This window comes from Epinephelus fuscoguttatus, linkage group LG8, assembly GCF_011397635.1.
Source record: "Epinephelus fuscoguttatus linkage group LG8, E.fuscoguttatus.final_Chr_v1".
NCBI lineage: Eukaryota > Metazoa > Chordata > Actinopteri > Perciformes > Serranidae > Epinephelus > Epinephelus fuscoguttatus.
The window spans coordinates 24,130,951-24,152,414 of NC_064759.1; the positions used below are offsets into that span (position 1 = coordinate 24,130,951).

At 41.6% G+C, this 21,464-nt stretch overlaps 1 protein-coding gene across 1 annotated transcript in view; it reads right to left on the reverse strand.

Annotated features, from left to right (window-relative positions):
* The window catches only part of nphs1 (NPHS1 adhesion molecule, nephrin), an 89,786-nt gene that overhangs the window by 41,131 nt on the left and 27,191 nt on the right, over nt 1-21,464 (reverse strand). Inside the window, exons 4-6 of the mRNA XM_049584592.1 lie at nt 18,539-18,668; nt 12,819-12,912; nt 6,739-6,933 (exon numbers count right to left, since the gene is read on the reverse strand). Of these exons, the coding sequence (XP_049440549.1) occupies nt 6,739-6,933; nt 12,819-12,882 (259 nt within the window). The 5' untranslated portion in view covers nt 12,883-12,912; nt 18,539-18,668. The remainder of the gene's footprint in view (nt 1-6,738; nt 6,934-12,818; nt 12,913-18,538; nt 18,669-21,464) is intronic.

Below are 21,464 nucleotides of genomic sequence, written 5' to 3' on the forward strand. Positions count from 1 at the left end.
GTACCTCAAATTTGTACTTAAGAACGGTAACTGACCCTTCGCTAAGTCCTGCCCGGTCGGACAACAACACAGCTGTGCTCCATTGACTCTAGGCTGGTTTTGTGGATTTGGAGCTAAATGTCGTGCCTGGGACACGTCGTGTATTAATGACACTTATTACCTGGAGTGGTTGGAAAAAGATATATGTTTCTTCTCTGTTGCAAAACTAAAATCAGACCCTGAAAAGTGTAGGGTTAGCTAGCTAGCTACTGAAGATATAACCTGCTGAATGTATACACATGCTGCTTTTGCTTTTTAATGATTATAACAATGAAAAAAAGACCGACCCTGCTGTACAGGAACCAGTGAAGGGAAGCAGGGAAACTTTGCTGATATTCAACCAGCTGCCTGTCTGGCAGCAGAGGTCTGGGTGCTGGCAGCAGCACGGGGGGAAGCCAAACACCGTTCATCTGCACACACTGTGATGCCACACAGCTGGTTCAATATCGGTGAAGTTTCCCTTTATATTCATTGTCTTGTGTGGCGATCAGCAGTGATGTGGTGGTTCACTTTTACACTGTGATCTGTAGCCTATAGTTCGGCTTTAGCTTCGAACTATCTTTGTCTTTTTAACCTGTTGTTGCTGCTGAATCAGTTTGACATCCTGGATATATCCTTCAAACACAGACTGTAGACCCCTCTGTCTGCTTCTCTCTGGAATCACTGTTTCATTTGTCCAAAAATACGATAATATTTCTTCAGGGAGTGTAGTTAGCGACAGTGTGGGCTTCATGCTTACTCTGACAGCTTGTCGGACCATCACAAAGGGGCGGGGCTTAGTGACAGGTCAATTAAGTGAATGTTACATTTCCCGACTGGTCAGCAGAGAGACACAAAAACTGAAACAGTAATTGGAATCAGTGGACCAAATAAAAAGTAAAAGTATTTCTTTAGCCCACAAATTTAATAATTTAATCATTATAATTACTGTAAAACATAATAATCTTAATTTGATGTATTTTTTTTATGTTTCTCCAATTTAAAGCTCATGTTTCCATGCACTGGACAAACAGTTTGTGGACTGTGAATGCAAGATGTTTTTTTTCTTATCTTGGTAACAATGCTCTTGACCACTTGTAAAGATGTTCTCTTACCTAAGAGGAAAGGTAAGAACATTGGTGAATCTGAGAAGTCAGTGGGTACTAACAAAACAATAACAAATCCCAGATATGAACAAAAATAAGAGAAAATTTGTTTGTATATTGCTTCTTGAATGAGGCCCATTATGTTGCGATAAGAATGTCCATACATCTGTCCATCCATCCGTTATCTTCCACTTACCCGGGGCCCAGTTGCAGGAGCAGCCCGCTAAGAAAGGCATTCCAGACTTCCCTCTCCCCAGCAGTATTTCCCAGCTCCTCCTGCAGACCCCGAGGCGTTCCCAGGCCAGATGATATATATAATCCCTCCAGCGCGTTCTGGGTCTACCCCGGGGCCTCCTACCAGTTGGACGTGCCTGGAAAACCTCTATCAGGAGGTGCCCAGGAGGCACCCTGATCAGATGCCCAAACCACCTCAGCTGGCCCCTTTCAGCATGAAGGAGGATGGATAAGATAAGGATGTCTTAATAATCACAAAGAATAAAAGCTCATTTGGTTTTCTTGTTCACTCTCCACTGAATATAACACTCGCTGTTCAGAGTTGTTGCATGTATATCGATAAGTATCTCCTGCAGGCCCAATTTCTTCTGTGTTGATTTCAGAGTGTCTGAATTATAGGCAATTTTCAACTTGGGAAATGGGAAAATTAACAATAAAAGCAATTTGTACAATGACAGTCTGGCATTTCAATTCAATACAGTAATATGCTCCACTACTGATGTCTGGGTATTTGATTTGATTATAAATAGACTATTTTTGTATTTCTGTAAAATGGAAACATCTCACTTGCTGAGAACCTCCTGCTGCAGGCGTTTTCATTGACATGCAAGTGGTTGTCTAAACTCATAGCAGAGGCATTTTGTTTCAGAATGACTTTCCAGCATGGTAAATGAAATCCAATCCCAGATTCACAACGCCGACCGAATAAACTGTCTATTAATTGATGCCAGGCAGAGTCCTTCTCTCTGTATCTCTCTTCTGATAGTCTGGCATGCCAACGGGGCTTGATTTGTTTGATGCATTGCCATAACCTGTGGGGATTAGATGATGTTCAGCGTTGGTTTTCCAGCTCCTGATTCTCTGGCTCACAGCCTACTAACGTGCAAAATAGTATCTTGGTCTGACAACCACCCAGGCCTAAAAATGCATGTGTCAAGTAAGCTGGCAAGATAATTAACACCAACCAGAAGCAATTTTCACATCTAACTTATCATTGAGTGCAGAGAGAGAGAGACATTGAAGTTATTAATCATATTCCTCTTTCCTGGAATTACTCACAAATAGTGCAATCAAGTTGCAGAGAGTGTGTATTTATGGTAGGGGAGATGGTGGTTGGCTGCTATGCATTTTGCTTATTTGTCCACTACTCTGTATTTATTTCAGCTAGGGCCTTCAAAATTTGTGGATACAGTACATCTACATAGCCATTAGGTCATCATTGGTGTATATTCTCCCCTACGCAGAATATCTGCATTTGTGTAAAAGCCCTGAAGCTTGAAACCATAGACTGTGTAAAAATAAAGTGGCCACCATGACGTCACCCACTGGTTTATGGATTCCTGTTTTAAAGCCTCGACATTTTGGCCATTGCCATCCTGGATTGTTGGATCCAGGAGTGACCATATTTGATAAGATAATACTTTATTATCCATTCTCACTTCCACCAGCGCTGAGCAATCAACCGAAGGGTATTAAAACAAATAAAAACACATAAAAGACATCTGTGAGTTCACCCTCCAGCAGTTATCAAAAAGACAATATACAGTAAGCAACCATAGGCCCCTCTGACAAACACTGTTATGTGTGAAAAATAGATCCACATTATATCCGTCCTACATTCCATACCCACTTACAGCATGTGTGTGCCGCATGATCCAAGTTGTGCTGTTGATTGCAAGTCTATGTGTGAGTCTGACTGTGTGTGACTGTGTGTGTGTTTGGGGGGGATCACTTCCTTAGGTTTATACTTTCCCTTTAATTGGTTGAGCAGTGTTATATAGTGAGGGACGAAGAGTCCTTGTACTGATCCTTTTTGCAGCCAGCCACCCTAAAGCGCCTCCAAGAGGGCAGGAGCTGCTACTCCCCATGTCAGACATGAGAAGGGTCCAGGGTGATTTTATCATCCAGTCTGAGGGTACGGTTAGTGCAGTTGTTTTGAGAGATGTTTTCTACGGTGTGACCCATCACCTTGGAGCAGATCCCCAGGAGCCCTAGAATCCTGGTTTTCACTTGAACTGAGAGGCCACTGAACCAAACTGAGCCTCCGGACTGCAGCATACTTTGTATGGTGGAGCAGAAGATCAGACTGAGGATTTCCTTACTGGCTCCTTGAAAAGTAAATCCTCTGTTGAACCTTGCTGCAGATGAGGTCCACATGGTAAGTAAGAACAATGCACTGTCTACGTGCACCTCCAGGTATCTGAATGATGATGTCTGCTTTATGGGTTGATTGTGAATTATTACTGGAGCAATATAGGTATCATGTGGCTCCAAAGATGATCTCCTCTGTTTTGAGTGTGTTGAGTGTGAGAGCATTATGGTCACACCTCTGAACCATTTTGTTGACACTGTTCAGGCAAAGGTCTGACCCTTGCCATCAAAATTACAGCTCATGTGCTGGTTTTTAAAAATGTGAAAATCCATTGAAATAGGCAACAGACTGCCAGTAGACTTGAGCTACAGTGCAGTAGACGAGTATGCACTATCCTTTCAGTTTTTCTTTTTTGTAGTGATATCTCATGTTCGATGTCATTGACAGGCCAATAAACAGGTTAATAAACAGCAGAAAGCAGCATGGAGGCCAGTAAAACACCATTACAGTGGCTACATCTTTTTATACAGTATCTCTTACTTATTACATCTCTCTCTCAAACTCGGCGCTGAATAGTGCTTGAATGGGGACAGAATTTATTCTGTGGTGGCCTGTCATTGCATTGCACCGGCAAAGGGGCTAAAATCTGTGTGTTCATTCGGGCGGTGGTACTTGGTACTTCCATTACTTTTGACTATAGAGTAATTTTTCTTGGGAGTAAAGGTCAATTGTAACCTTTCACATTAAATACAAAAGCCAGATGTAAGTGGGGTTTTTTTGTCCAGTGGGAAAGGGGCTATAGACTGTGGTGATGGGCAGCCTGTCACTAAAAGCAATCACACCCTTAATTATACATACCAGGTGAATAGTATAAAAATTCACCCCCGTACAGTTGTCATGAATGCTGAAAATAGCTATAGAAACCAAAACCATTTTCTGCACCAGGGGGTAAACATGTTTATTTCTGCTGTAAAGTCGGGCGTTGTAACATGGGGGTCTATGGGGATTGAGTTGCTTCTAGAGGCGGCCTCAAGTGCCCATTAGAGGAACTGCAGTTTTTGGCACTTGCACATCGGCTTCAATTTCCAACCTCAGAGGACGCCACTTGCTTAAAACACATTATTACATAACTGGGAAAGGTCACTCAAAACGGAGAAGGAAAGAGAAGGAGAAAACTAACCAGTGTCAATAAATGATCTTGATTCTGACAAAGCTTTTAAATCATTCAGTCAGCCGACTATAAACAATATTTTTTTAATTCTTTTTTGTCTGTTTGTAATTTGAAAATCAGGCAGTATGCTGCAGAAAATATGCCATAATTTTCACAGAACCCTTCATCCTTTCAGAAATCTTATATATCTTCAGGTGTTTTGTGCTACTGCTGTATGTGGCAGGTGTCTATGCAGTGTTAATGTCTGACAGGTGTGAACTAACTGAAGGGTCTTAATCACATCTGTTTCCTGAGCTGTTCAGTATGACTTTCTGTGGGAATAAAGAATCATTTTGCTGGTTTACATGTCTATAATATTCTTTAAACTTACAAAAAAAAACTTTCTTTGCAAAGACATTCTGGTGTTACCAACATGTCACAAACTGTTAACAGACTTTAAGTTTAGCAATTTATAAATACTGGATGTTAGTTTGTTGATTAGTAAAGAAACATATAAAACACTGGCAGTATATTTGATGTCATGTAAAAAGAGTCTTTGTAATTGTATTTTGCCCAACTGACTGGCTGCTTGCCATGTACTATAATCAAATTACACCTTGTTGACCAATCATTGAAAATTAATCAAGAAAAACTCCCTTAATGCTTTGGTGCCTTGAACAAGCTGTTCTATCTGTTCTTCTGTGTGTTTGTCTTTACAGCGCACATTGTTGCGCACAGATGCATGAAATCCCAGATTTGGGCTCTTGTTCATACACATTTACATTATTGCTTCTGCTTGGGAAAACTAAGGGTGCTACATCTACTGTAAATATATGTTGAAATCAGCGCTGGCCTCTCCTCTTTTCGTGAACGTGTGATTTCAGGCTTTTTTAAGCATCAATGAACATCACTGATGGTGACAATCAGTGAAAACTGGTGGAGTATCAAGTGCAGTCAAGTGCCATCTTAAATGATTTCGCTCTTTGGGTGCAGTGTAAAGTGATTGCATACATCAGTCTGCAGTTTCTTTTCCTCGTAAAGTGTACCTGCGCTGATGGGTAGTTTATTCATGAGTGTTTGACAGCTTGTGTGTGTTTGTGGTCCTTCTGTTCATGTGTATACATTCTTATTTTGTCCCTGTTGAAGTAAAAAGAGGCAGGAGGGGTTTTTTCTACCCTTTCTGCACCCGCTGTAATGCTTACCGTAATTTGCTCACTGAACACAAGTCAACAAACAAACAACCTCTTAGTTTATTTATATGTTTGTTTTTATATAAACTCTAGGTTTTAATAAGCATGGATGATGTACGTATGGCCGTCTATGCAGTGTTTATGTGTCGCTGCCGGTCTCCCACTCTGTGCAACAGCGAAGTGCGGCTTGTCTAGTTGCGGGCTGATCAGGAACAGATGCTCTTCTCTTACTCGGGATTGCCTTCTAATTGGCTATTACTTTTTATAGACTGTGTTGCAGATTCTGCATCGCACTTTATTCCCTGCCACATTTCACTGATTTGCTGACACTCTGCTGCTTTAATTTTTTTTTTTTTTTTGTCTTAACATGTGAGTGACAGTGAGGGGGATGTGTGAGAAGCTGTTGACAATCACATCACCTCCTCAGCCCCAGATGCTCCCTGTATAGAGAGCCAGTGAGCCATAAGGTTCCCGTAATGTCTGTGTTGCTTTATTACAGCACTTCGAAGCCATAGCAACAACATCAATGCATTTACTTTTAGAGTAGCTAACATTGTGCTGCGCTGCTTCCTGAACTATATGTCACAAGAACATAAAGAAGTATGAAGGATGAGTCTGATACTGACAGCATATTATTGTGTTGCTTTCTCTGGCACATCTTTAAGCTCCCTCTTCACATTTGACACCATGTTCTTGCCCACACAGCAGCTTAGCTTTACCTTGACCAGTGTTTTTAATAACACTCGACTTGACTGGATCATCTGAGAGTTTTTATTCTTTGCCAAACTCATAAACCGCTGGCATTCTTCAACCGTATGCAATTTATGATGACTAATTCTGGCATCTTGTTAGTGGTGCTTTTATCATCTAAGTTTGTTTATTTAGTTTGAATAGGTCCATCAAAGCCCAATAGGCCATAGACCTTATTCCGTGAGTATCCTCGTTTACCTCTCTGGGGGATTCCAATCATGCTGTAGCGTGGAAAGCCTGGCAGGCTTCTCTGTGGTCCCAGGAGGAGGCCATCTTTCACCCACTGCACAGTCCCTGAGGCCCGCAGCACCTCACACCTCAACACAGCTGTGGCTCCTCTCTGCACAGTGAGGTTCTTGGGCTCAGACCTGAAGGCCTGCTGGGCCTGCGTGCCTGGGGACATAAAAGGAGGAGGAGGAAAGGAGTTGGAGTGGAATGGTTGAGCAGGGCAGGGGTGTGATGGGATTTAATGTATTGAGGTGGAGAAGAACAAGGGCTGAGTATGTGTGAGGAGTGTTACAGAGGAAGTAAAAAGGAATAGATGGAGCATGGCATAAACATACACCACAGGGATGCAGTCTTGTGGTCTTTTGTCTGAAAAGGCACCCCATTGTGTCTGGCCACATTATTCATCCTGGCATATGTTTTATTGATGGGAAACTGCAGTGATACGGCCCTGAAAATGAGTCAATAAAGTAATTACTGTGAATTAAATCCCCCCTCAGCCATGCAGATAGGGTATTGGGCGGAGGGAAAAAGCATGGGGTATCAGAGACCTCGTTCACCTGCGGTTTTTCTTCAATGTCGATGTCCCACCAGCTAATTCCTCCTGGGAAGAGTAATGATTATCACTTTAATCCCCCTTGTTTGTCATAGGTGGGGTTGGCCATCCTTCAGCCAGGCTCTTAGGTGACATTCTGTGGTGCAGTGCACTTGAGTCAGGAAGGTAACCTTAAAACAGGCCACCCATGAGCCTCTAACACTGGGGCTAGGATTATATGATTATTATACATAAGGATTTATGAATAAATTCAGTTCAAGGAGCCAAACGCAAACTCCAATTAATGCCTAATATCTAAGCATGACTCTCGTTTAAACAATGCCCCACAGAGAAGCGAGCCTGATTCTGCTAGGCTGTTTGAATCTTGACCTTCATTGAAGCAATGACCAAGTTGTTTGTGAAGTGCATGCTCTGTTGCGTCTGACAACATGAGTGAGAGGCAGAGCTCTCAGATCAAGGCTGAACCAGTCACCTCACGTCAAATATGAAGGGCAAGATTGGCCATTACAGAGGATGCATACAAACAACCAAACACAAGAGCACATTTGCATACAGTTTACATAAATGAATACTCAACAGCGATCTACAGTGGCTTCTGAAATAGTTATACTGTATTATTCTGAGATGTAGAAATACCAAATACCATTACTATACATAGTGATAAGCCTATTCATGTGTTAATGTAAGTGCATGTAACTTTTAAATTAAGTAATAGCACAAACTATAATAAGATACTTTCAGGAGCAATAGATCGAACTTTTGCTCAGTTTATTATAACGAGGGGTTTTGACACTAAAGCTTTAGCCCACAGTGCTTAAGAGTGTAAGACAGTAAATTGGGAAATAATGTTGTCGGACATGTTCTGTATAACAATGACCTGCTGGTGCTGGAGTTAAAAAGGCAGAGAAAAAGAGTGTGAGGACAAGTGTTGTTGCTGTTGCTAGCCTGTTGATGTACAAAGAGAGCTGGATACAGGAAAAGCACGGCACTTTGAAGGCAATTTGACATAGTAGCCAAACCATGGAATTACATCTTGAAGGTCATTCATGAGAACCAGCCCCGAGACTGCGGCTAGGAAGTGGGATTTAAGGAAACACTAACGTGCTTGTTGGGCCTGTGGATAGGGAAGATCTGGATAATCTTATAACTAACAGTCAAACTTTTTGGGCTACATGCACCACTGAGCGATTTTGATAGGAATAAACAGGGGCCCCACCTCCAAGGCTATATCCAGTGCTCTTTATACATCCAACATAACATACAACCGTTTGTATAAAATATTGCAAAAATAGGCATACAATGGTACATATGACATCTTACTAATTAGCACCCAATGATTGGCGTCATCATGTTACGTAATTAACAATTTACAACACAACAAGTTACGTACTTTATGTAGTTACATAGGTGAGGTTTGGGGAAAGAATCAATGTCTGGGCCTTGTCATGTAACTTACTCAACGTAAAGTTATGTACATTACATAAAGTTACATACATTATGTAGAGTTACGTACTTTATGTAAAGTTGCATAGGTTAGGTTTAGGAAAGTAAATTAGCATAGGTTAGGTTTAGGAAAAGAAACATGTTTGAGCATCATCCTGTAACTTACTCAACATGAAGTTAAGTTAACGTAAAGTTATGTACATTACGTAAAGCTGTGTACCTTATGTAAAGTTGCGTAGGTTAGGTTTGGGAAAGGAACATGGTGACGTAGGCGTATGTAAAATTCCCCGACTACCGGTATGTGGGTTTCTACGAATAACTAGCTTATGATTACATGGGTTATACAGTAGTGGAAAAAAGTTTTTGGACACCCTTAAAATTTTACACAATCTCAAATATTATCATGAAATATCTGTGGAAAAATCTTTTTTGTGTTTCAAAAGGTGTGGCTGCATTAGACAGATACAAACAAATACAAATTATATTTTTTTGTTTATTGTTTACAAGAAAAACTAACAAAACTAAATTCTTGACAGTTTCAATATGTCAGTCCTCAACATTGTCGGTATCAAAGTCAACAAATAACAGAGAATGTGTTCAAAACTGAACAAAAAATAAATAAACCATCACATCATCAAATTAATATTTAGTAGTCCTGCCATTGGCACGTAGTAGAGCTCTAATCCTGGCTGGCATGTTCCCCACGAGCCTTTCACACTGTTGAGGGGTAATCTTGTCCCATTCTTCTTGAATTACTGCTTTTAATTCTTCTAAATTCTTTGGTTTATGCTTTGAAACAGACCTTTTGATAATCCACCACAGATTTTCAATGGGGCTCATGTCCGGGGATTGAGCTGGTCACTCTAAGACCTGGATACTGTGCTCCTGCAGCCAAGTTCTACTGGCCTTGGATGTGTGGCAAGGGGCATTATCTTGTTGAAACATCCAGTTTTTACCTCGACGGAACAGTGCACGCGCAGAAGGGAGCATGTGGGTTTTGAGAATGGTACAATACTTGGTAGAGTTCAATGTGCCATCACAGACAGTGAGATGACCAACACCAGCAGCACTCATGCATCCCCAAACCATGATACTGCCTCCACCATGATTGACAGTAGGTACTGTACATGCTGGAGATAATGCTTCGCCTGGCCTTCTGCACTTCTACATTAGTAGGAGGAAGATGCTGAAACTGGACTCATCTGACCACAAAATCTTCTTCCAATACCTGGCTGTCCACTTCTTGTGTGCCTGGGCCCAGCGACGCCAGGCTAACCTCTGTCTCTCATTGATCAGGGGCTTCTTGATAGCCTTGTAGGACCTTAAGCCATGATCTAAAAGTCGGCCACGTACAGTGCAGGTGGAACACTGGACACCAGTTTGGTTTGACCACTGCTGCTGAAGCTCCTGTGATGTCATTCGGCGGTTTTGCCTGCACATGCGGATCAGGATACGGTCATTTCTTGCTGAAGAAAACCTTGGACGCCCAGATCTTGGTTTGTCTTCCAAGCTGTTGGTTCGTCTGTATTTCTGCAGAGTGTATCCAACTGCTGAAGGACTGCATCTGCACTTCCTGGCTATCTGGCGGCAGCTGTACCCTTCCTGGCTGAGAATCTTTATCTTCAGTTTGTGTGTCTGAAGAACTTTCAAATGTGCTGGCTTTACGTAGACACGAAGCTTGGCAACAAAAATTGTGTCTTTTAATAAAAAGAACGACCTTCATCACTGGTACCAAAATGACCCAATACTCAAGATTTCTTATGTATTTTTATGGAACCAATCAATTTTAAGTTTTTAATGGCGTTTTTTGGGATTCATTTAGTATTTTGGCTGTGACTGTACTAATAGAAATTGCACTTGAAGACCTAAGAGTGATTCTTAATGCAATATTTCACAAATGCATGGGGTGTCCAAAAACTTTTTTCCACCACTGTATGTGCCTTCTAGCGCATTACTTTTCGTAGATATATGTACGAACAGTGCATGAGACTGGCCTGATCCATGTGCTAGCCTGACAAGTATGTCTATGCTACATTAGGTTCCATGAAAGCTTATCTTTGACTCCCGTGGTATTCGGTATAACAGAAAAGGAGTGAATCAAGAGCTAAAGAACATTATCATCTTTACCTGAAGTATTACAGTGAACTGGTTTCAATGTTAAAGTAAGTTAGCTCATGGTAGCTAGTGTTAGCTAATGTTTGCAAACTTAGGTCATTGCTGTGCAGCTGGTATTTTTGAGTTAGTTTCTGACTTCATGACTCTTCTCTGCTTGTGCTACTGTTTCACTACCTTTAAGCATGCCTTCTCACAAATGTAAATCAAGTTAATACCTCACCATGTTTGTTGTGTCCTGCTTGTGGTCCCACTCCACCACTTTCTTCTCTCTCAGTTAGGTTGCCTAATGATGATGTCTGTGTCTTTAAACCAACTGAGTCAGATGAAATTAAGGGGGATTTAAATGTTCCATTATCATCAATGGCCATTATCCTGCATTTTGTGACCACAGTGTTGAGCTAAAGTGAGTATTAATTATTATTATTTTTTGGGCCTGTAAAGGGGAATTTCAGGGGCAGGTGGTAAGTCACTGTGAGTTTGTCACTACGAGCGTTCCCTTTCACATTACAAGAATTGAATCCATTGTTGATACAGGAACATTATTAACTACAAACAGACCTATCTGAATGAACTGACTTATACACATTTGTACAGGTAGACTATTTTAGTGTTCCAGTAAGCCACGCTAGTAAATAAGCATGCAGAGTGCTGGAGCTGCAGCACTAAACCGAATGCAGCCATCATTAATTAATGTTATTAATTACACCTGCGCTTTGCTACTATGACCTGTCAAAATGTCTGTCGTGAAATATTGATTTCCATTCTTTATTCAAGAGCAGATGTCTACAATTATATATGCATGCACTTTCTCAAACCTGACTCCTACATTCATTTTTACTTTCTAAGATTAAGCTATTGTCTATACCTTGTTTAACAGTACCCAAATCTTTGCGGACAATATTTAAACTTCTCTAGCTACAGTATGCACCTCCAGTATTAATGGTGTATACGTGATCAAGATCATGTTGTCCACTATATTGTCAGAACACTTAGGGTTATGTTTAGTCCTTGAACTGTAGGCCATTGTGATAATCACCATGGAAACTAGTCAGGAAATACTGTGCACATTATACCCAGTAGCAGAATTGGAATTATGTCGGTGTTATTTATTTTCTGCATAAACTAGTCAATGCTGGAGGTGAGATTAGGAGGGACATACACAGTGTATAAAAACTGCCAAGGATAACATGCACAGCACTATACTGCTCAACATTGGACAGATTTCCCTTGGGCTAAAACGTGCTAAACAACAACCCTGGAAGAAAAGTCACTATGGTCACATGGAGTAACCCTATTGGCCATACCACAGTTTAGGCGGTATTCGGATTAAGCTATTTGCATAAAACGCTAATACCCTGAGACTGAGTTGCCCCTGTTACCATGAATAAATTGGTTAACAAAATATGTTTTTTTTCTACCTGTTCATAGGAAGAATGATCCCCCAGCAAAAGAGAGTGAAAAAGATGAAGCTTCTGGTTTCCTATTTGACTAAGCAATAACAACAGAGGGAGGTAACAAAGATGATATTAATAGTTCATCCTGTTCACCACCTTAATTTGCCAGCTGATGCTCAGATGCTGAAAAAAACTAAAGTGAAAGTAGAAGCATATACAGAAGCCACAGTAAGCCCATTATCACTGCAGCAAATGTGGTATCCTGGACACGATTTTCACCGTATAAGATTAAGAAATATGATTAACCTGCTTCGTTTAACTGACTTATATTCACAGCAAAGACCTCACTTCAAACCTGTACGACTTGAGAAGGCAACTCATACACATAGACACATGGCAGCTATTATGTTACAGTGGAAATTCATTTAAGACTTCAATAAAGTCAAGGTTGCCCCTGCTCAGCTGAATGGCCTGTACACGGATGGGACTTGAAAAGGCCACAGTTAGTGTAATGATAGCTCCACAGTGACATTTGATTCTCTTACCCCAGATGAGGCAGACAAAGGGTAGAGCCAAAGGAGATACAATCCATGCTGACAAGAAGTCCATTTCACCACTGACACCTGACCTTCGACAATCCTGGAACAACCATAAAGAAAAAAAAAACAACAACATGAAATACACTTAACATAAACTCCATGTACTGTACAAGATTATTAGAGTAGGCGTATGCTTCTAAAAGTCCTTTTTATTATGTCCTGTAGTGTATTATAAGAAGCTATCAATGTTAAATGAGTCTTTTTGTGTTTATGTTTCTTATTTATTTTCAAGGTTAGACCTTGCATCTTGTGTTTGCTGTTTACTGTTCACTTCAGCGTCAAGTCTTACACGCTTCCGACAAGCACATGATTACATCAGTGCAACAGACTTTTCAGACTAATCAACCGATCAATCAACCAATCAGTCCATCAATCCTGCATTGGCATGCACTGAAAAATTCACAACTTTAAAAAGCCACGAGAAGATTAAAGGCATGTATAACAGACTAATCACGATTTCAAAGGTACTTACAAAATCAGTTTCACAAGTACGGTGTTGGTAAATTGTGTTTTAGATGGGAACTTTATTTTTTTGATTGGCTTAGTTTGTTCAGCTCATCTTAGTCTCCTGATGAGTCACAAGGAGAATTTAACATTTAAGCTTGTAATAACCTGTTATGAAGAACTCTGGCTGCTTTCGGCATTTCATGTGGCCTTTCTCGGCACTATAATACAGTATCAGCTAAGAGTCAAGAACAGAGCAGATATGATCTCTTGTCCTGATATAAACCAAATAGATACCTTTCAAGGCTCAGCAAGGTGATTTTTATCCAGCATCTAAATCAATGGAAACCAACGGCTGTATGGAAACCAGGAAATACATTCAAAGGTATAGAAACATACTGCTACATGGTATGAAAAACATCAATGATGTACATGATACAGAGCTTGTCGTGAACAGAGTGTCAGAGTGCAAGAAACACAGCACTGTGAATTATTTTCAAAAAGCTTTAAGCAACCTATAACATGACTCTGATTAGTGTCAGTGCAAGGGGGTGACACAGACTACAGTTACATAAAAATATAAGCAAAATATTTGGTTTTTGCCCTTATTCCAAAAAAGACAATACTCCTAAGCTGTTTACATGACTAATGACAATGAATATTTCACTAATACTTCCATATACATGCAGCCATGCATACTCTGATTAACGTGCCCTCACATGTCGTTTATCACGTCAAAATACAGAAAGGTGGCCAGCTGGAGGCGCATCTCCCATTTTGCTCCATTTAGATTCGGGCTTTTCTCTTGGGCACCCCAGCCTTGCAAACTTGTTGGTTTGTGTGCACAGATCTGACCGCAAACATGCAAGAGGCTGTATTTCGCAAACTTTAGTAAAAACACGAACTGAGACGCATTGTCCGAATGTGCTACTAACATGTATACATGTCCAGAGAATGCTCATGAAACACGAATAATATCGGCATATTCCACGTCTTAATCTGAGAATGCTACATTTGGAATAAGGCCTAATTATGAATTTACATGACCTGTATCATATTCCAAATATTGTCATACAAGTCCATACCCATTGGTAGCTTTGTCACCTTCTACCTATGCCAATCCTCAATGCCTATGTGCAGTTTCACATAGATTGACCACGTCAGTGAGTAGAAAAACGTGGGACAGACAGAATGACTGACTGACAGAATGACACACTGACAGTTCCCGTGATTATGTACAGCATACCATACCATGAGTTAGTCTTACCAAATCTTAGGAAAAAAACATTCGGCCTCAGGGGGAGCCACAGCGATTGGTCGCATTTTAGCCATTTTTAAGCATTTTTCTGTTGTTATAGCGCCACCCAGTTGCCAATTAGAGTTAAATTTCTCCAGTCACCTTGAGGCGTCCTGTTCTACATATCTACCAAGTTTAGTAAAAATAGATAAGGCGGTTATGCCTAGATAAGAAATTAACTCTCTAGCGCCCCCTTTTTGTTTGATGGGGTCAATAATGGAGGGGTCCCCTCAGATTATGTGTGGTCATATGCCTACAAAGTTGTGTGGTGATTGGTGAAACCCTTGAGATGTTATACACCTTTATGTGATGAGCCACGCCCTCCGCAATATTCATTGCCTTATAGAAGCTCAGTTTTAGTAAGTTTTCCAACTTTTGCCAAGAGGGAACTTTAGATATTGGCCTAGATCCTAGATTATGTTCACCGAGTTTCATGCAGATTGGTCAAACTTCCTAGGAAGAGATCAATTTTTAAGTGTTTTTCAAAAAATTCAAAATGGTCGAAAATCTATATAACCGGAAGTTATGGGTTCTTGAGGCAAATTTGTTCCTCATGAGGAGAGGCATCTCTGTGCAAAGTTTCAAGTCTCTATGACATACGAGGCATGACATATGCCCCTTCAAGGTTTGCAATTTCAATCGGTTGCTATAGCGCCCACCTTTGGCCAATGTTTGGCCGATGTAATATTGCTTCATTCGCATCCTCCCATGACCCTCTACCACTGTGCCAAATTTCACATGGACTGACCAAGTCAGTGAGGAGAAAAACGTGGAACACTGACACAGACACACACACACACAGAGTTTTCATCTTTATATAGTAAGATTCAGAATAACAGTGGAAAATTGGTACTCATGTAAACATTGTCAGTGTCTCCCACTGCACCTATAGTTACAGTAGTTACTGTAATACTAGTGTCTACTGGTGTAACCATAATCTCTTCCATAACATTTTTGAGTTTTAGGTGCCTGACAATATTACTGCAGCAGCATATTTTATTTGCAGTGGCAATAATGTTTGCTAGTTGTTTAAACTATATCTTAAAGATGTAATTGGCAGCTTTTATAACATTTTCACATTTGCTGAGACTGTCATCATATTCATACATCACTAAATAAGACACATGATCTGTGAAAAAAAATCGCTCCTCTGCCTACTCTATTGCCTTGTATTACTTCTCATGGCTTTACCGCATCTGAAAAAAAAAAAAAAAAAAGAAAAAGAAAAGAAAAACAAAAAGACAATCAGAGCTGAGGAGTCTCCAACTCAGCTGTCAATCATTTCAATCACTGCTTATGAGCTGTGGTCAAACTGTCAAACTAGGTAGCACTGTATGAATATGAACGTTTTCAGAAACATATTTTAGTGTACTGTTGAGCTGTAACATGAGAAAGTTTGTGAACTGGCCGCCATGTTGGATGCAGTTACATGGGAGTAACAAAAATCCACCTTACAGCTAAACAGTGCACTAAATATATGTATGTATATATATGTATTCTGAAAATATCTCAGGTGAGACACAGGCAATGTAGTGACAGAATCTTGATTCATATCTAATTAGCACTGCCTAGTTTGACAGTTGGACCACAGTTCATAGATTGATTGACATGACTGACAGCTGCGTTTGAGACTCCTCGGCTCTGATTGGTTGTTGCTAAGTGATGTGGTCTGATTCTAGCAAAGACCATTAAAGGTGGGAGGGAGGAGGGAAGAAGGGACATGATTTCTTGTCACAGACTATCTGTCTCATGTACTTTAGTGACAATTTCAGTAAACATGACACAAAGCCATTTTCATATAAGTTACCAGTTGCATCTGCAACATTACAGAGGTTCGTATTTTGTTGTTTAAGTATGACAACTTGTTAAATAAAGACGTGTCTGGAAAGGTCCTTTCACTGACTTTCTTTTTTCGCAGTTCATTCCCAATGGAAACATGTAGATAGATCTCAGGATGATGCCATGCCCTTATTGTGAATGGATCCCAGGGACAGTTTGGAATTAGGTCTGTAGGCCGTGCTGTGTGACTGCCCATTGCATCCAATATTCTTCCTTATTTGACCTGGAAGAGCCCTCTGTGGATTTTAAGTCAGTTTGTAATCACTTCAATTTATCTGCTGCAGGAGTGGAACAAATAATAGTGATTTACTTAATTGAAAACTAAATATTTTCTCATCTGAATAGACAAAATGAATTGAAGGCAACAGCTCTTTGACGCATCTCCCCTCAGTCGATTAGTTGCACTCCAACAGGCTTTGATAAGAATTAACTCACACTCAATTATTTTTTTCGCTCTCAAAACATTTGTGTATTTCAGAGCCCCCAGTATACTCTTTGAACACACAAGGGCAATTACTTCCCTCTTCAATGAATAACAATTCTTTTCTGAGGTTAAAAGTGCCCATCTTCTCTATTTCTCTGTCTTTTTTATCGTCTCATGTAGGTAAACACAATCCCAATCATTATATCCTGCCTAATGCTGACATTTTTTCCCCTCATATGCATGGCAATTTACAGTTATCCATCTCTTGATAAGAAGGAGCCAGGACTTCATTGCTTTGTTTGGGATTCAGAGCTAAGGCACGGCAGCTTTTCCCTGAGAGGAGGAGAAGTGTTTGTCCAACACAGTAAGGTTGCTGCTGGCCTCATGAGTCACCACTTTCATTGGGTCTCATACACAGCCTGCCTGACCCCCCCACATTTCCATTACCTAGTCAAACAAGCGCCTTAATTGCTTTAAAAATACAGCCGGTCGTAGGAATATTAAGTCCCTGATACATGTCTGTTTTCTTTGTGAGAAAAATCGAGGATGATGTCGCACTTGTGGAATAACTCTGATATGGCATTTAACGGTTGCTTAAAATGTAACATTAGATAAATACCAGGCTGAATGGCAATTTAATCTGTCTTCAAATGTAAGAAAGACCCCTATTTTTACTACAGCAGCACTCATTGCCACAGGTTTTTTTGACCTTGTTCTTCACCAGCTTCTTACAAATGCAAATTAGAAAGTTTGATTTGAAATTTGATTCGCTTTCAGAGACAGGACTGCCACTCTCCCCGCAAGGGCATTAGAAGCAGCTGAACCATTCAGCGTGACCCCGACAGGTAGATTTTTAATGGCGTCTTTCATAACATCATCAAACGACTCAATACACTCAATCCTAGACCAATTTAACGTGAAACCCCATGAAATCAGTCAATGTGCAGAAAATGAAGTTTCAACCCCCGTGCAGCCATCCAATTCAGATGTGGTCCTACATCTTAATACCAACCTAACTTCTCACCAATCTCACCAGTTGCCTGTGGCTCCAATTACTGAATCTTATAGAGGCTGCGTTGTGAACCATTACTGCTTTAACACTGAACTGCTGATAGAGAGGGTTTCTAAAAGATGCAGATTAGATTATCAGTAGAATCTAATCGCATCCGAATCATTGATTGTGCATTAAAACATGGCATTCTTTAAGCCGTACGATTAAGACCTAGCTGTGCTAAACAAAGCCTGAATAGACGTCAGCCTCAAGGACAGACAGGCTAAATCATACAGTGTGAGCTTGGGCCAGCAGCTTGATGTGTCCAGTGCAAATTCAAGGCACTCAAAGACACCTAAGTTTGGTGTCTGGCTGCTTTGTCTCCACTCCCTTCAGCTCAAAGTGTTCTAAGTTTACTGGATTACTCTGACTTCGCTACACACACTCACACACCTGCTCTCCCCAGGAAAAAAAAAGTTGAGAGACAGAGAGGCAAAACCTTCTTTCAACCTCCACCAACTCAAGCACATCTGTCTGCCTAGGGTGCACAGAGAGAAAGAGAGCGATGCAGGCAGACAGACACACAGAGAGGGGGTACCTCCTTCTTAAAAAAGCCAGGAATCTTTGAATAGGTGTGTGGATTTGCATGAGAGAAAGAGAGCTGTGCTTACCTGTTGAGTGACGCCGAGGCTCAGGAGCGTCTTTTTGTCTTCCTGATCTACAGATGGCTCTCTGAACACAAGTGAGCAACGGAGATGTTAAAGAATGCCAATGGGACTCCCCCTTCTCTTGCTCCTTAGTCTAAGACAGAGGAAGACAGATAAAGAGAGGGAGAGAGGCAGTAGCGGAGACTGAAGAATGAAGGAAGGTGTGCATGCGCGAAGTGTTGGTGGCGGTGGTTACAGGGGGGTCATCTGAACGGGAGGATAAAAGTCAAGAAACAATAACAATGTCATGGCTCCCACAAGGATTCAGAGCACTTTTTAATACTTTTAAGGCCACGCAGTAACAAAATGACCATTTAAAAAGTTGTTGGACCTCTTGTTTCAGCAGAATTGAATAAATAACTATAAAAGCGTAATAAAGTTGCAGTGAGCCAGCAATAAGAGCGGAGGAACATGCCTGTAGTTTCTTTCTATTCCGCCTCTCTGCGGAGTATTCATGGATCCCATTATTTAGCATTTCACTGTACCAGGTTGGAAGGAGCAGTGCAGCCCTCAAAGATACAGATGCAACATGGATGTCTTCACAGCTGCTAGTTTGTAACATTTATGCTCATACATAATGAATGGAATCAAGAGTATCCACATAACTGTATTTCCTATACTGAATACTCCTGGGGTGATGTGCTCGGCTGCAGAGACGCAGCAGGCCAAAGAATTCACTTTCAACAGTGGGATATTTGATTTTTTTTTTTTTTGTGTTGGATATTGCCCCCCCCCCCCCGTGTCAATTATATACTTCCAACTGAATGGTGGCTGGAGAATACCGCCATTTGCTCAGTGGAACATACCGAAAGCTCCTCTAGCAAGGCAACTTAAAGGTCATGTTTATTTTCCACGTACATGTATTTTTCATTTGATCTGCTGATAGTCCACGCTTGTGCTGTGGCTCGGTGTTGACTATATGTACAAGCTATTTGCTCTGTATAAACACAAAGGCAGTTATGCTGCTGCATCTGTTGTTCCACTGTTGGGTCAGCCATGCAGTAATGATACACCAATCGCTGTCTGTGAGAGTGATGCTAAGAAACTCCCACATTTGCACAGCAGGCAATAAAGAAAAAATGATAATGACACGTAGCATAGTGGCACAAATTCAAGGACTGTGACCGTATGTCGTGCATGCTGCACAGTGCCAGTGTCCAGTATAGTTCTGTGTGTCTGAATGTCTTTGTGCATAGGTGGTGAGTGGGTGTGTGTGGCCCAGATGTTAGCAGCTGGGCTGTGTAGTCGGAGCTGGCCCCACAGACAGTCATTAAGCCCAGCAGCCCAGGGCTGGAAGGTTAATTCCCCCGCCTGGAGGGGTATGTAGGTGGGAGGCAGGAGGAAAGGAGGGAGGGAGGTGGAGGATGAGGAGGAGAGGCGGTGGGTGGGGAGGGAGGGGGGAGCAATGGGAGGCGAGGGGGCTGTGAAGCTCAGCACTCAGTTCACACAAACAGCACTGTCAGCAAGAGTGGAGCCGCTCCACTGCCAGACGAAGGAAGAGGAGGGAGAGAGCTGGGGCCTGACAGAGAGGTGGTGAGGGAGGTAGGGAGATGGACAGAGGACCTGAAGATGAATGGCGAGAGGGGAAAAGCAGGGAAGAGGAGGGAAATACAGTAAGAGGGTAAAAAGAATTCATGTCAGGAGGTTGGACAGGCAGAGGGTGAGATGAAGGGGACACGAACGAGCAAGGTAATGGAGCGCAAGAAACGGATGGAGGAAGGAGACAGAAAGATACTGTAAAATGGGCTGTGGAGTGATGAATAGAAAGACGAGGGAGGAGCAGGGGAAGGGGGGAGATGGGAGGAAGGAAGGCTGACATGAAGAGTTGTTTTGAAAACCAACAGGAAGTCTACTGACTCAGACCAGTGCGGCAGGGAAAGCAAGGAGGAAGATTAATCAAAGAAAGCAATAAGCACCACGGTGGAAAGCAACACAATATGTGGAAGAGGGAAAGATAGGGTCATGTCCGGGAGATTGATTCAGAAAAGTGGAGTAGGAGTGAGCCGGCATGCGATATTTTTTCTGTGTGTTTGAGTTCCTGTGCATGCCTGTGGGTGTGTACACTACTTGTGTGGAAGGTGCATGGTGTAGGAGGCGTGCTTAAATCATTCGGATCGCCATTAGCAATGTGGCAACTCAGATTCTGTCACTTGTCAAAATAAAGAAAAAATGCTTAATTACGAAATGAGTATGACAGCTTGGAGTCGGAAGCTAACAGTTCAGACAGGCAGAGATATTCAACACACCATATGCGATCCACACCAAGAAGAGGATTTAACTAGTTCAGCGCAGTGGTTAATTTAATGAAAAAAGGGCCTTAGTAACCCTTCAAGACATCTAAGGGCTCTCGACAAAGGCCTGCAAAATTATCTTTGCGCACTGAGCTGGAGAGTATTACATCCACACTCTGAGCCTCGGCATTAACTACAGCCATCTGACCTGATGATCTGATTGGAGCCCCGGCTTCTGTTGCCTGCCACAGTACAGCTGCCATATCAGTGATGCTTCTGTGTTCTAAATCTGTAGACAAGGTCAACATGTTTTTTTTTTTTTTGTTTTTTTCCCCTGGCCAATCTGGCTCCCAGTCCACCACAGAAGAAGGAGATTTAGCAGGCAGCCACAGACTGAGAGCATGCATCACCAGAAACCAGCAATGACAATTACAGGCATCACTTAAAATAACAGTAGCAAACACAGATAAGAGGACTTTCAAAAGTCTGACAGCATAGATAGTTGCTTAATCCCCTTCAGCGGCACTTTTCTTTCTTCAGTCGTCTGCTATAGTGATGAAGCCTGAATGGGGACGTGAACCTTGTCCCACTGCTGGCAAGTTTGCAGGGGAGAGATTCTCAAGTTGCAGTGCTTTGGGTGACCTGCAGACCGAGTGATG